Source organism: Drosophila rhopaloa, unplaced genomic scaffold (genome assembly GCF_018152115.1).
Source record: "Drosophila rhopaloa isolate 14029-0021.01 unplaced genomic scaffold, ASM1815211v1 contig_155, whole genome shotgun sequence".
In the NCBI taxonomy this organism is placed as follows: Eukaryota; Metazoa; Arthropoda; class Insecta; order Diptera; family Drosophilidae; genus Drosophila; species Drosophila rhopaloa.
Genome location: NW_025335034.1, coordinates 5,052,399 through 5,068,497, shown reverse-complemented (window position 1 = coordinate 5,068,497; position 16,099 = coordinate 5,052,399). Strand labels below are relative to the sequence as shown.

Genomic DNA, 16,099 nt, shown 5'->3' with positions numbered 1-16,099 from the left:
ATCTGTTTATTGTCTATTAAATACAAAAATGTCTCTTAAACAATTAACATTACTTAGCAAAAAATTTCAAGAATTTTTCAGAAGTCGCAAATTTTATTTAGTTCATTAATTTCAGTAGTTATATTTTATTTCAGCATTAATTAATATATAATCCATAAATAAATTTCTTAATAAATCCAAACTTACAACATCTGGCAACTCTCTTCTACCAGCTGTTTGTCTTTATCTTCAACTAAAACAAATTGGAAAACTTAATTTAAATTAAAAAACTATAAAACGACAGGCGAAGGAAACCCAAAAATGGCACAAGTCGCTTTTTTGGACAATCTCTTGAGGGAATACCTAGTTTTCCGTGGATTCTCTGGGACCTTGAAGGCCCTCGACTTGGAGCAGCGCACGGAAAAGGACCAGCACTTTCGGGCGGAGAGGATTCTCGATCAATTTAATAATGCCGTGCAGAATTCTGACCTTCTGGCTCTAAGGAGTCTGTGGTTCCACCTGGACAACAACATATTTTCCAAGCTGGAGCACACCTACGCCGTGGGTAAGTTCTGCACATCCATACTCCTCCAGCATTATTCTTATAGCTTACCTATGTATGTATGTATGATAAATCCCTTTCAGCTGTCAAGAAACTGGAAAACAGCCTCCTAAAGTACTACCTGGTGACCGCCTACAGCAGCAATCGTTCGGAGAAAGTGTCCGAGTTCTTCAACAAAATGGCTGGCGAGCTGCAGCAGCAGAGCGAGTGGAAGGATTGGTTCTGTGGGTTAAGTTTACAGATTCCGCTGGCCAACGTTCTATTCCCGAGCCTCCTTTTGTTGCAGATTTTCCCTTCTGCAAGAACGCCGAGGAGTCGCCCACCTTCGCCCTGTTCTTCACCAAGCAATGGCAGGACACGCTACTCCTGTCCCTGCGCAACTTCCTGACCACCGTCTACCAGTGTCTGCCCCAGCCCACATTTGTGCGGGCGGAGCAGGAGGCAGTCCACATGCAGCGCCTGAGCGAGGACAATGCCGGGTTGCGAACACGCCTGCTCAATCTGCAGCAGGAACTGCACCAGCTAACCCAACAGCAGCCGGGAACTTCTGCCAGCGGAACCAGCGGAGGTTCACTCAGCGGTGGTGATGGTGGCGCCCGGCGACGTAGTGTCTATCGCCAACAGCAGAGCCTCAGCGACATTCTGCCCTTCGACATCAGTCCGCCCGGCCACATCGTCGATGACTTCTGCATCATTGCCTCCGAGGCGAACAGCGTGAGCCAGGCCAGCGACGCCCAGGCCCGGGGCCTTAAGCTGCTCATCCGAAACATCGGATCCGGAAGCTCGCCTGTGATGGGACGCAAGGACCAAGCAGCCAGTTCTTTAAGCGACAAGTCTACCAAGCGCAGATCCGGCAGCGTGGGACGCAGTTGGATTTAAAAGACAAGTAAATAAGCAATTCTATATTTGTGCTGCATTATATTTCCAGATGGTACTAGCACTCTTTATCAGAGAAATAAATGTAATTACGATCCCGATCCAATTACAATAATTTCGCAATTAGCTCAAATATAACACGAACCAATTCATTATTATAAATTTAAGTCGGGTTATCAGCGCCCTATAGTCTTGCAAGCTAAATTCCCAATTATTTTAGTACAAATAGTCTAAAATAATATATTTATATTGGAGATAAAAACAATTTTAACAATTGTATTCTAATTTTTGTATTTGTATTGGTTATTTTTTATTTTGTTTATTACTTTAGCTACGGATTAAACTGTTCGGTAATGTTAAGGCTATAAAAAACATCCCCCAAGCGTATAGTATGTAGCTGAGATAAAATATTTGGATATTTCCCAAAACTAGAGTATCATCTAGGTAAATACACCCTCCAAAAAAAACTGCCAAGTGTTTCCAAGTGTGTTATTCAATGTGTTTAATTTTTAAGCGATTCTCATCAGTTCGTAGACGTACAAGAGTTGTACTACAAAACAAAGAGCAATGCATGTAGCGTAATACATAATTGCAATAAATAACGTAAAATTACAAATAAATATATTGTAGGTGTATAGACGATTCGTATTCGTGTATAAAACATCTCCGTTTATACAAGCAGCACAATTTAAAAAATACAGTTCATTGTATAAAGGTGTTGTGTATATATAGTGATATATGTATATGTTGCATAAAGTAGCATCGCTTCTGACTCGTTTCCGTCCGTCAATAAATGCAGTTTCGGCTTGGCTACGGAAGGGAATTGCTCATCTCGATTATGTTTCTTATGGAATATGTATAATCGCTGGCTACAGCAGTGGGTTGGACCCACTCTACAACGCCGTTTCGAGAGAGGGCAGCGGAGGATTCGCCACTGGAGCTGCCACGTACTTGTTGCCCTCGGCACTGGCACCACCAGCTGCTCCATTTGTCCTGGCAAAGCTGGGCTTCAGTTCGCCGCGCATGAAGTTGTTCTCCTCGGTTTGCAGGAAGAAGTTTCGCTTTAGATCAAAGCTGGAGGGTGCGGTGGTCTCGCCCGCTTCCGAACTAGCCCGGGATCCTCCGCTGGTGTTGGAGTGATCTTCTTCGCTATTCGCCTCCAGAATCGTGCTCGACATAATGTCCGTACGAGGCTGTGCCGCTGCAGCAGCCACCAAATTCACGGGACCCCGCATCTTTGGGGCGAAGGTCTTGGAGGGCGATCCAAACTGACCCTGGCGCAGCATCCTTCGGTTGGCAAACGTTTTGGGAGAGCCACTCAGATCCAGCAGCTTAAGGCTGGTATTAACCGTGGGCTTGGTTCCAGTTGATGGTGCTTTCTGCCCAGCTCCGCTAGTTTTCGAAGTGGGAGGGGTTGGTGTGGCTTGGGTTGACTTCTTTAGCAGCTCCACGGCGGATACCTTCCTCTGGACAGGGCTCGCCTTGGCGGACTTGGCCAGCAGCAGCTTCTTGAAGTCCATCAGCGTGGTCTTGCTTTGGCCAATGCGATCCGCACAGGTGTTGAGTCGTTCGGGGGCATCGTCGGTCCAGTTGCGCGATGGCTGCTTCATGGGGGGCAGTTGGGTGTTCTCCGGATCTCGCTCCCCTTCTCCGCCCCTCGTGGGCGTGGAGGTGAGGAAGGCTCCTGCCCGATTCCTTGGCACGATTGGCGATATGTTGCTCCTGTTGCTCTCCGCTGCAGGTGCTGCTACAGCCACTGGGCGTGGCAGTCGGTCGGCCCGGCGAATGGGCGTGGCATAGAGGTCATCCCGGCAGGTCACGTTGCCAGTGGGCTGTGGCCTTGGCTGGCTGCGTCGACTTTGCAGCGTCCAGTAGATGGGCGCACTGCGCTGGAAGGGCGTGGCAGTAGCATCTTCCTTTGGCTGGGTGCTCGGTGCTGGCTGCACTTGCTCATAGATATTAGAGAAACGTTGATACCCTGAGGATGGAAGAGGAGGTAAACGTGGATTAGGCACTAGAGTCTTTTACAACAAGATTCCTCTTGAGATTAGTAAGCGGTTTCAAGTGCGGATCGTTAGGGTAATCAAACAAAACAAGCGTTCGGGGCAAGCGGTTCCATACGTACCTTGGCGTTTCGGATGACATTACCTGGGAATCCCCCAAATCCCAATGAGCTGAGCGAATATTTACATATGCCGAATGGTGCATGGGTGCTGGGATGCAAATGCGAATGTGGTTGTGGATGCTTAATGGGATGGTTCGACTATAATTATGGGGATTCCTTTACCGCAGACCAAATGCCAATGATAATGTCAATGCCGAATTTCGGTTTCTTTCGATTTATTCTCTTTTTTTGTAAAAACATTACTTACGATCGGTGGTAAATTGAATTTCGTTTATGGAATGTGGGTTGAACTTAGCCGAAAACTTAACTGGTTAGGGCCATGTGCTAATCTTTCAAACTACTCGTGCTGCTACTGATCATTCGTTAGTCGGAGGAAGTGTGCAAAAAACTACTACTACACTATACTTTAACATAGACAAACACACAAGCAACTGGTTAGAAAAGGCAATAGAAGTCTTTTGCACGCCTCACAACCCGTCCATTTTGGATAATGAGTAGATAATTTGAAATAAAAAACTCAAAAAATTAGCATCATAGTCGTGGGCGAACCTAAACTTAAGTTCTAATTGTGGTAGTTGAGTATTATGTCGATGTACAAGACGTGATCGGTGCAAAAAACTTTACAAATGTACAATAATCTTGTGTTGGTTTATGTTAATTATAATTAGTTACAAACGTATTTATCAGTAAACAATTAACATTTATTAATCACTAAGTATAAGGTTAAAAACACACAAAAAAGGAGTTAAGTAACTGATTAAAGGAGAACAATTTGGCGGAAATAAATTAAAAAACAAAAGGCAATATTACTTTGTTTATACACACGGTTGGAAAGCATTAAAGTTTGACAGTCACAAAAAGTAAATTATAGTTTTGTATAAATGTTTTGAAGTGCGAACTGTATAAACAGAGTAAAGTATTTAGTCTTGCAAGCCTGCTGGTTAGGCGGTAAGTTTCAGGGAACTTCACTTTAAAAATAGAAGCACGACTTTGAACAGCATATCAAGTGTGGGCGGTTGGACATTGAACCCCAGGACAGGCCCCCATCTTGGCCAATTGAACACGCACACGTCTGGCCAAGTGCATGCAACTTTAATGAGGCCCACACACTAGGTGGCTCAAGGGTCTGGTGCTCCTTCGAGCCGTGCCAATCTCGGCAATTACTGTGTAGTGTCTGCTCAAGGGACGAGAAAAGAAAAGGACTAACTACCATATCTCGGTAACATCGAATTTCTGTAAAATGCGCTGGCGACGGTTGCCATTCTCGTCGCTGGGCAGTATGATTTTGAACGGACGCAACAGCACACTGTCCACAAAGGACTTGTGGTACTTTTGGGCTGGCAGGGACAGGGACAGGGGCGGGGCCAACTCATCCTCATCCTCCTCGGACTCGGAGTCTGGGGCGTTTTCGTCTGGCTTTTGTTCTGGCAAAGCCACGGCCAACAGGGCGGGTGAGTCATCGAAGTTCTCGAGCGACTTGTTCTTCAGATACGAGGAATCGTTACCTGTGGTTAGCGACAGCGAGAACTCATCCACCAGGCGCTCGAAGGACTTGGCTATCCGCCGCTCCCCGCCAGGTGAGTGGGTGGCGGGCAGGTGGTTGCTCAGGTTGCGCAGCCTGAGGGAACTTGTTGCGTGCTGCACCGAATTTAGGGGCATTGCACCCGAACTAGGTGCTGCTCTCTCGGAGCCAAAGGACACGGAGAGATTCTCCTTGTTCATCTCCAGTTTGAGCTCATCGTTGGCCAGCCGGTAGCTGTTGTTCCGCTTGAGGGCGGTGCGCGGCTGGCCGGGATTGCCAGCCATGGAAAAGTGCAACGCAATTGGGTCAATCGATAGGGGCTTGGTGGGGGGCTTGTCGTTTACTTTCGCCCTCGGCGGCAGGGGTGGCACTTCAAACGCATCCCCCAGGGGGTTAGTTTCCATTTCAGCAACCCTCACTTTCGACTCGCCATCTTTGGGGTTCTGATGCTGATTCGGATGATGGGGCTGCTGCCTCCTCACACTCGATATGCTGCCCGCTGACTTGCTGGCTATGTGCTGATTAAGGGTGCTCGTGCTCGTAGCAGACGTTGCTGTGCTAGCATTGTTATTTACAAGGGAACAGAATGTGGATGTGGATAGGGATACGGGCTGGATTGTGGGTGGGCAAGCGGAGGTGGGGCAGCTGCTGGCTGACGGATGCTGCTCTGGCTTACCTTCTTCACCGGAGTGGCCCGATGCCGATGAGGAGGAACTGGTGGCCGTGGAGCCCGTCGATGAATTGGACTTGCCCGACGGCGAGGGCATCATCAGACTGGCCACGGGCGCGGCAATGGTCTCGTAGAAGGGATTCGTGCGGTTGGCCAGTAGTTGCTTCTGCTCCTGGTAGCTGGTACCCGTTGCCTGATAGGTGGCCATTCCGCCGTTGTTCCTGCTGAGCGGTGATTTGGCCAGAATGGGCCTCACATTGGCCACCTTGCGATTGCCAGCGATTAGTCCGCCGCCGCTGAAGAGCAGGAGCTTGGCGCTCTTGGTGGTGGCTCCCGATGATCCTGTTGTCGCTGCTCCCGCGTCGTCCTGTGTCGTTGCTGCCGCCGCTGCTGCACTTTCTGCACTGTGGAGCGCACTTTCGGTTTCCTTCACGTACGGCCCAGGTGCGAAGGTGGTGTGTGCTCCCTTGCGCCGCTTCAGACTGTCGGAGTCGTAGACCAACTTCCCCTCGGCGTTCGGGCGAAGTCGGCGATTTGCCGATGCCGATTCCGATGCCGATGCCGATGCCAGCGGCTTCTCCTCGCTCAGTTCGCCGATTTCCGCGTACATGGGCACCCCCTCACCCTCCCCCGTCGACTGGCCCTTCGTCCTGCTGCCGAGGGGTGGTGGTGGATGGGTCGCAGCTGCCGGCTCAACGGGCAGCTGTGGCTGTTGTTGTGCGCAGGACTCGCTCTCCGACGGAGATCTCGACGAGACCGCATGCCGACGCAAGTGCTGGGGCAGCTCGTTCAGCGAAACATACTCGGAAACGATGGCAGCGGAGGGTTCAACCCTCTTGGAAACTATGTCATTGGAATAGTATATACCCATTCCAGTGTTCCGTCGGTTATTGTTGTTGTTATTGTTGTTGCTGATGTCTGCTATGGTGACGTACTCGCCGGCCAAATCGTAAAGCTCGTCGTCATTCACGGCACTCGCGTTGGCGGGCTTGGGCTGGATTTGGTTCTTTGCCGGAGAGCTTTTGCCCGGAACCAGTTTCACCCTCAGCTTCTCGAACATGCCGCTCAGCGCTTTCGTGGGCGTCTGCTTAAGCTCGTTGAGGTTGTGGTCCTTGCTGTTGGTGGGCGTTTTCTGCTCGGGCTCATCCTCGTCCTCCTGCTCCTGGTCCACCTCGATGGTGAGGCTGGTCAGCGTGCGGTTCGGATCCATGGCCTGGTGCTCATCGTCGTCGCTGGTGGTCGGTGTGATGATGCACATGGACGGTATTCTTTTGGAGCTAATCGCCGTCTTTTGCTTAATCCGCTCAATGCGCTCCACTCCCTCCAGGTCAGAGCTCTCGGAGAATTCCAGCTGCTGCTGGTGATCCTGCTCCTGCTGACCATCCTTCTCGAGGGTTTCTCCACCTCCCTTGTTCGGCGACAGTTTCACATTCCTTTTGATCGTTCCCGTTCGCTCCAAAGTGCTGCCAATGGTGCTGCTGCTGTAACTCCTCTCCAGCGTGCTGCTACTCGCACTGGTGCTCTGGCTCCGGCTCTGACCACTGTGCTTGCCCAGCGAGCTGCTCCGCTCGGGCACATCCGGCCCAGATGCGGCCCCACTTAGGAGAGCAGTGCACACGGTGCCGGCCGAACTGGTCGTAGTGGAAGTGGATCCTCTGCCGAAGAGCTCGTACTCACTCTCCGCATTGAGCACCGTCTGGTTGGACTGGCTACCGAAGGAATAGCTGCTGGTGTGCAGGCTCGTCTGCAGCGGAGTTCCCGGCATGGGCGATGGCTCCTCCTCCTTCAGGGTGCGCAATCCGCTGTCCATGTGGAAGGAGGTGTAGTATCCCTCAGTGTCGCAACTGTAAGCGGAACTCGTCTCATCATCGAGATGGCCCGGATAGGCACCCGCTTCCGCCTGAAGTTCCGGGGTGGCAGTACCTTCGCTGGTCACACTGCTGGAGGCCGAGGTGTTCAGGAACCGCCGTCTGCTCAACATGGACGACGGTGGACCACTGCCTGCGCCTCCTGGCTGAAAACTGGACACATTCAGGGACGTGCTCGAGGCACTCGACTTGGGCTGCATGGTGATCTCGCTGCCAATGGAGGCGCGACCCGATTCCGAGCTGGCACTCCAGTTGCCACTCGAAGAATGGGGCTGCTCCTCCTTGCCAGCCAGAGCATGGAGTCCGTTCCGTCGCTGCCTGTTCAGCGTGGCCGTTTCCCGCATCTTCACATGGGCCGCTGCCAGCGGACCGGCGCCTGAGGAGAGCTGCAGCCTGCCCCTGAGCTGACCACTGCTGGACACACTCATGCTCTTCTCCGAGGAGGAATACGAGGGCTTTCGTTCGTGCGAAAACCGAGATTCACTCTTCTGGGCCACCAGATGATGCACCACGCACTCGTCGTCGATGTCGCGCTTGGGACTCTCGCCCGCCGGCGATCCATGATGGCTGTCCGCCTTCTCCGCGGAACTGTTCTGGGAGCTGCAGCCACTGGTGTCCAACTGGTCGCCCAGTTCGCCGGTGCGCTGCATGAACTTGAAGCGGTTGCGACCCCACTGCTTCAGGGAATTCAGACGGGTGAGGGTGCTCTTGCCTTTGTCGTAGGGCAAGGCAGCAGATTCCTTTTTTAAGATGTCGCTGGACTTGCTGCGTCCGAACTTCTTGGACTTCTTGGCATCCGCAGAGGTGGACTCCGGCTGATGAGCCTGGGCCACCGGCGAGGTGGCATTCGAGGCATTCTTGGACTCCCCATTGCTGTTTTTACATGGTGGAATTATTTGTGGGTTTTGGTTTGATTTGTTTTTGTGTGCAAAATGTTTGGTGTTTAGGAGAGAACATAAAAGAGAAAATATGTTTGGTATTTGGTTAGCATTTTTGGTAATGATGGATGGACATGTGGAAGATGAAGGGGGAGAGTGATAGAGACAGAGAGAATGAGTGGTACAGATTTGCCTTCCTCATGAAAATTATTGTGAGCAATTTTCAGACAAGATTTTGACTTTGATTTCGTTTTAAATTTATGTTTCTGGTTAATTTCACGCACGCACACACAGATGCAAAATACAAGACGTGCCTGGGGGAAAAACAACAACAACGGACTGAAAATTAATTAATGGCACAGTTCAAAGTTTAATTTTCCCAAATACATTTGTATTTTTCATTTTCCCCACTCTGCTGCCGCTGTTCTGTGGATTATTATTGGCGATTACAACATCCAAGTTCTCGAGTGGGTATGATCCCTCAGAATTCTTCCCCCACAACTGTGTGGCATGCTGGGATCGATAGGGAGGAGAGGAGAGGGGCACAATATTGGCGATAAGAAGGCGACTCATTTCGATTCTGGGCCAGCAAACAACTTGAATTCAGGGGATCTCTGAGATTTAAGGAGGGGCGGGGGGCCCAAAGTGCATTCATTGCTAAAACATTTCCACTGTATCTCAGTAAACCGAAAGAAAAAAGTTTACTTTTTTTTATTAATATAATCGGCTTTTGAAAATATTAATTTTATGTTGAACCCAAAATGTCAGCACTAAACAACATTTTTTTTAATGGATTCACTCAAGTTTTCTCTAGACATTTTTATTTATTTATGACATTTTCTAGAAGAAATGTGCTTGAAAGATGTTTCGGTGAACTACTTTTGAAAAGAGCTCTACTCGAACAAAAATTAGTTTGGGTTCAACAATTAAATGTAAATGTTTACATCTGAGAATTTTTCCTTGTGTACAAACAGAAACAAACAATCACGAAATGCACTTACAGTTTGACAGCCACTGCAAGGAGCTCAAAGTTTTCGCTGTGCTCCGCATTTTCGACTGCCGATCGCCCAGATATCGAACAGCATTGACATAATGGGGCACACGTATACGAAGATAGTGCTAGTGTGTGTTTGAGCTGGGGTTTCAAGTTGCACATACAGCATAGCGTATAGTATGTAGAACGCAGTCAAATGGAATGACGCCGTCGCCGAGTTGAAGTTGGTGGGCAGACGGCAACCGAAAGTCGGGCCAACAAAACAAAATAAGATTTATGAAACTTTTAGCAAAAGGCGTCGTGTGTGCCATTTGAAAAGCACAGGAAAAGCAGTGAGCCCAAGTAAAAACATCTCGAATGCGGCAATTGTCGGTGGTGTTGCTGGAGTTTCTGGTGTTTTTGGTGTTGCTGCGGGCTCGTGTTGCCGTTGGGTCTTGGCAAATCCGACGGAGCCAGCCTCTCGCATGATTTATGCTGATGATGCGCCGGCATCGGGGCAGCAGAGGGGTGGAAAAATGGCCGAGAGTGGGCCGACTGACTGACTGACTTGGCCAACAACCTCAAATGTTGCTGGCAACAAATGTTGCGGAGGTGTGTGGGTGGTTCGCGACCAGGATAAGAATGCGGGGGCGGCGAATGGGTGGGTGTCTCGGATGGATCATGAGGTGTATGACTGTGTATATGTGTGTTAGGATAGTACATTATGTGGCTGCTGAAAATCGTTTAATTTGTTAGGCTGTTTGCAAACTCGCTTTTGAAAATCATCCAAAAAGGCTTTTGTTTCCGCTGCCGAATCGGTTTCGAACTTATATTCGCAAAAAAGGCGGCTGAAATTTGAATTTGGCTAGAGTTTCTAATTACGTACAGCTAATAACACAATTTATTTACAATTTTCTTTGTACAACATTCAATTTTAGTTTAATCGTAATTTAGAGACATTCAGTTGGTGGCATGCAATTTGTGCTGCTAATTGGGCAAACAATATATATATACGCTAATAGTTAATGGCGCAAAACTTCGTTTTTTACAGTCGGCCAGGCATTTGTTTAAACAATAAAAGGCGCAATTAAAATACACGAAATTAGGCAAACGAAGAAAACTAAACAGCATAACAAATCGTTCAGCTAACTGGGCTGATCACAATAATCTCATAAGAAAATGCTATTGAGAATAAGTCTGATAATACGAGTAAATGAGGGGGAAATCTGGGCAGATCCGCAGGGACCTCTCCAAGGTGTCTGTATGTACACATGTTTATACGAGGTTTAGTATGGCTTATGTACAGTTCGAGAGGCGAACGAAAGTGGGAAAGGAAGTAACAGGTGTCCATATTATATCACATATAGACAGATCTTAGGAAAACTTCGATAACGTACCCATTGGCCGCATCCTGGATCTCCTTCTGGTCGATCCCGGCTATCGTGTTCCGCCGCTTGCCGCGCACTTTCCGCGACCTTGACCTCCGGCTGACTGTCTGCACATTGTCGTCCAGGTTGTTGCCCTCCGCCTGGCCGGCGTTCTCCGGGGATGTGCTGGTCGAGGATCCGGCCGTGGCGCCAGCAGCGTATCCTCCGCTAGTGGACTTACGCGCCGCACACATCCGCTGGAAGTGCTTGCCGCTGGTGTTCACCGAAATCACTTCGGCGGGGTATCTATTGAGGGTAAAAGAAGGAAAGATCATTTAGAAACACAATTAATCATGCTTTGTAAATGGTATAAAAAATAGATTATTTGGTAAGATCTGACCTATATAAAATACATACAGACAAATCATCATATATCCAAACCATTATCTGCTACTAAAAAATATCGTACAAGTTTTTTAGAATTCAATCATGAATCAGTAATTATAAAAATGAAATAAATACATTTATAGAATCTTTCTTAAGTCTATTCATAAAAAGAATCAGTTATAAATGTTCCTAGTCAAAAAATGTTTATAATTGCAAAATATTTGCTTGCAATTAGCTAACTATTCATAGCGATAAAAAATCCTTTAAAATTGCGAAAATATCAAATCAGTGTGCAAAGTGAAATTAATTCCAATTGGCTTTAATTTTGTAGTTATTATTATTATTCATATATTTTTCTGAGTGCCTGCAGATGTGGGCTTTCTGATCGATCTGCTGGCGGAATGGGAGCCTCGCACAGTTTGGAGTGCACTTTTGTGGTTATCCAAACAACAATTTGTTTACGCTTTAATACCAGCCAGCCAGCCACATTTTTCGTGCTCCAAATCGGTGGAGCGTGAATACGGCTCGTCTGTGGCTGCTCCATTTCGGAGTTTAAAAAAGCGAACAAATGAGCCATGCCTGGGATATCAGAAACGGGCGTGTTCATGGGCCAATGGATTGGCAGGGCGCGGGGTCGGCGACACTTGCATAATTGTGTGGCCGCATTGTAAATATTCATACGTAATTGAATTAATTTATTTAAGCACATTTTTTCGACCGATGCGCTCGCTGAGCAAACATCTCGTGCTCCAAGCACAGACAATCGAACGTTGAAAAAATGTATAGCAATAACAAACAACGATTTTAATAGCTATTCTTTTTTGTGCGTCATGAAACAGAAAAAACAAACAATAGTTGCCGCGAAATTTGCATAAAAAACGCATTAAAATCGTGTTTAAAAAAAGACAAATTGTTGGCCGGTCTCAGCACTCGTAAAACTGTAAGCGTAGCACAGTTGGCTTCAAACTTTTGGGAGTTTAGTTTATGAGAAAATAAAGTAAGTTATTCTCATTATTACAGAATAATTGTATTTGGTAGGCTTTAAATATAACTTAATCAATTGCAAAGTTAAAAGGTTTTAAAGCTTTTAGTGATTTTTCTCAAACAGCAAGGAGCTTAAGCTCTGCCTTTTATATACAAATTTAAATGCCAACTATATTTCTTAACAACAGATTTATTTGCAAAGACAAACCTTTTGACTTCAGAAATAATTAATGATAATACAAATGTATATCCCCTAATTTAAACACTTTAAAATACTCACTTTAAGGCAATCTGTTTGGTTTGTTCCTCGGGTGAAGGCAAGCGATGGTTCAAAGGCACATCTTTATTGATATCGTTCGGGATGAGGGCCTGCTGATGGTGGTTGTGCCGGGAGCTGTCCGCCGCCTGGCTCAGGTTCTGGGAATAGAGGGCGTCGACGGCGTCGGCGGAGAGGACGGACGGAGACAGGGCTGGCGTCAGGATGCCATTCTCGCCGATGACCAGCGAGGTGCTCACCGAGGTGTCCACGTGGTGCATGCAATCCGGCGTGACGGTGACATCACCCAGCGCCTCGCTGGATGTCCACTTCCGCAGATCCTCGATGGCAGCGGGCTGAAATGGAAACGAACAGGAAAAAAGAGTTAAAACATTGGCTTAATTAAGCATTTGGCATGCAAAAATATTGTTTTATGTTCCATGTATGTATGCATAGTTCATGTTCCGGCGGACAGGTCCTTAATTAGCCGCACAGGAGAGCCGCCTGTCACGAATATCCCTTTATGAGAAATGAACGCTGCCACTTTGTGCTGTGTTTGCGCAAACATTCTCTATGCTTTCCGCAAATTGGAACAAGTCACGCTATTTTTAAATCTCCCAAAATGTAACACGCGTTCTACAGTGTGTTTTCAAAACGAAAATCAATCAGCCTAATTAAAAACAATAAAGGAACTTTCGGGAAAAGGGCGTTAGTCTAACTGTTGTGCTCTAGCTTAAAAATCAAGGTTCTGATACTTAAAGGTTTTTCTATTGCCATTGTCAAATAGTATTGCTATACAGGAAAATAGAGAAGGAAATTACTTTCCAAAAACATAAATGTACACTGCCCTTTAGAACGGTCAGAAAAGATTCGGTATATATTTTTTCTTTTTTGATAAACAACCTTCTACACTTTTAGACCAATAAATTTAATTCCAATCAATAAAAATCAAAGAACTGTATATAACTTGAAGGAAATTTTAAAACTGATGTTCTTTTCTCTGCTTTGAAAAACATTCCCCAGGCCGAATTGTCTGCTGGTCTTAAGTGAATTACTCGCATAAAGAAAAAGCACAATCGTTTCATTTGATTTTCGATTCGACTGCTCGAATCAATTGTTACAATTGAAAAATAACTGCGGGATGGGGGGCTTACACAGTTCCCCAACTCAGCAGTTTTCCAACCCCCGGCTGGCCTCTGTAACACCCACCCACTCCATGAAAAATCTACATAAAAAGACACTTGAGCTAGATTTCCAATGGCCAAAGTAAGCTAGCTCGGACCATAAAGAAATGCCTGAATCCGACAATGAGTCTGAGTCTGGGCTCTTTCTCCTTTCTTTGGGGGCAGCAGCCAAATTCTTTTTCCGGCTCTGCGTCTTTTCCCTCAATGAACGACGCGGAGCAAATGTGGCCAACTTTTAACGATAAAATATTTGCTCATAAATGTCGAGCCGTATATAATAATGCAATTTAAGTGCCGTCAAGACGGCAACAACAACAGCAGCCACCCAAACGGGCCATCTTGAAGATAGTTGCTGCCGTAACCAATAAACCGCAGAGCGCTAATGGCCAGGCCGTCGTCTTTGACTCTGGACCCAGGTCTGGATTTCTTTGGGAATCTCCTTTGGGAATCTCTTTGGGGTGTATCGGAGCGGAAGGCTGAGGCCAACTAACGTCAAACGCAATGCGAAAAGGATTAAAAGTCATTTTATTAAGAAGCAGTCGACAGAATGGAGCTACAGTCGGCTGGAGATGGCAAAAAACAGTAAGGCAGAGGAGAGGAGACTTGGCGACAGTCGACCGGGATTGACAACCGGCGTTGTTTTTGCCAAAACAAGTTTGGCAACCTATTGAACAGGGATCCGAGTTGTTGTCATCGTCGCGGCGATTTTGCTGCCGGAGTTGCTGTTCGTTGCCATTGGCATCCCCGTCTGCAGATATTGGCCATTGGCTGTTTGTCTTTGCACAGCTTATCTAATGGCCCGGCTAAAAGATAAACAAGAGACGACGGCCACGACAAAGACAACGACGATGACGGAGACGGAGACGGAGACCAAATGGGACGACTGGAAAGCGCGTTAGCTCAAATTAACTGCAATTTTCTGATATGAGCTGAGAGAACTGGCGACGTGCAAGGCAGACTAAATGAAAAGTCTCTGCTTTTCCAAGTGATACTTAGATATTTTTTCAATTTAAATGGCTTAGAGCTGAAACGCTTTGTGGGATAGATAAACTTCTGCTAACTGTCGGAGGGATTAATGTATGTAATTTAGTTCGATATAATTTAACAATCTTGGCAATCTTATTAAAAAGCGGTGCTTAAAGTTTGTGTAAAATGTAGGGAAAACCTTTTCTTAATCAATCTTAAATAATTGTATTGTTGAGCATCCTCTTGTCTTTAAACAAAGTACTATTTGGGCTCTTTAAATACAACCTTACTTCGGTGACCTGAACAAGCTAAAAAGTTCGTCTTATAACGTATTCTCCCCCAATATTACAGACTACCTCCAACAATGTCCAATTAAGATTGCCTAATAAAACTGTCAAGATTCAATGGATTTATTCAACCCAAATGCAGACTGCAAAATCTTCCCGAACGACTGCATCATAGTTTGTAAAGCCACAATGGCGTGGGACGCCAGTTGAGCAATTAAAACGAGTCAACTAACTCGAAATGATTTGCTGCGCCGCTGATGGAGTCATGCCATGAGCTGCTCCTCGTTGGCCATTAGCAAACTTCAGATAGGCGATGTATGATGGAGTTGGGACCGGGCTGTGTGTGGTGTGTGGTCTCTGTTTGCTCGTTCCCGTTCCCGTCGCCATTGCCGTCATCATCATCAGCACCAAAGAGCCATGACAATGATTGGGTGGCCATGTGGACTATGTGGAGCAGATTGTTGGGACGACAGTTGGCCGGCAAAAGGGGGTTTTGGAGGCAAACCAGCTGGTGAATGGAAGGAAGTGGCTGCCGCAAAGACCACACACATGAGGTCGTCGTAGTTTGTGAGCTGGTCTGGTTTTTTGGGCGGCCGTTCCGTTCAACACACGTATTATTTATGCATAGAGCATAACTGCAGGCCGAGCATCTCTACCCAGAAACTGGGCTCTAACGGTTACCAGTTGCTTGGGAACCAGTTAACCCGGGAAAATAGTGGGTACTCACCAAACGGATTTCGATCTCGGCATCGATGCGCGTGCGCAGCTTGCGGTTGGCATTTCCAAAGTCCGACACGCACAGCAGATGATCCTCCGTTCCCGCGGATCCATTGAGCTGCAGGACTTCGTGGTCGCTGGACACAACCTCGCCGTTGAAGGAGATGGAGCGGGACGGGATCAGCGACTGGGAGTGGGCCAAGGAGGCGAGGGCCACCGCCGTGGCTCCGGCGGCCACCGGCAGTTCCTTCCCAGCCTCCGTGTAAAGCTGGCGGACGCTCAGCGGTCGCGAATCGCCGGTGAAGAGCTCTTGCTGGAATGACTTGTCCGTCTGGAAGTGCTGCTTGCGCTGTGCAAAGGTGAGCAGGTCGCTTTCAGCTGAAAATTAAAGAAAAATATAAATTAGATTTACTATAAAAAAGATAGGAATAAATATGTATTGCTAAAGAAAGTTGCTAATATATACGGTTGCACCCAAATAATATATTTAAAGTCAGC

General features: G+C 47.2%; 2 protein-coding genes across 4 annotated transcripts in view; one reads left to right on the top strand and one right to left on the bottom strand.

Moving 5' to 3' along the window:
• Positions 1-199: 199 nt before the first annotated feature.
• On the top strand, positions 200-2,240 carry LOC108048755 (WD repeat-containing protein 91). 2 transcript variants are annotated; one of them, XM_017129610.2, is made up of 4 exons: positions 200-544; positions 625-765; positions 828-1,427; positions 1,749-2,240. In XM_017129610.2, exons 1-3 carry the CDS (start codon positions 301-303, stop codon positions 1,418-1,420), a joined length of 978 nt encoding a protein of 325 aa, XP_016985099.1. In that variant the 5' UTR covers positions 200-300; the 3' UTR covers positions 1,421-1,427; positions 1,749-2,240. The 2 variants fall into 2 exon arrangements, with proteins under 2 accessions (XP_016985099.1, XP_016985098.1); XM_017129609.2 differs by lacking the exon at positions 1,749-2,240 and having other exon boundaries at positions 828-1,523.
• The window catches only part of LOC108048754 (serine-rich adhesin for platelets), a 40,063-nt gene continuing 25,858 nt past the window's right edge, over positions 1,895-16,099 (bottom strand). The window contains exons 2-6 of one of the 2 annotated variants that reach the window (XM_017129606.2): positions 15,612-15,979; positions 12,472-12,803; positions 10,851-11,126; positions 5,741-8,475; positions 1,895-3,395 (exon numbers count right to left, since the gene is read on the bottom strand). In XM_017129606.2, coding sequence (XP_016985095.2) covers positions 2,311-3,395; positions 5,741-8,475; positions 10,851-11,126; positions 12,472-12,803; positions 15,612-15,979 — 4,796 coding nt within the window. In that variant the 3' untranslated portion in view covers positions 1,895-2,310. The remainder of the gene's footprint in view (positions 3,396-5,740; positions 8,476-10,850; positions 11,127-12,471; positions 12,804-15,611; positions 15,980-16,099) is intronic. The other variant, XM_017129608.2, reaches the window with a different exon arrangement.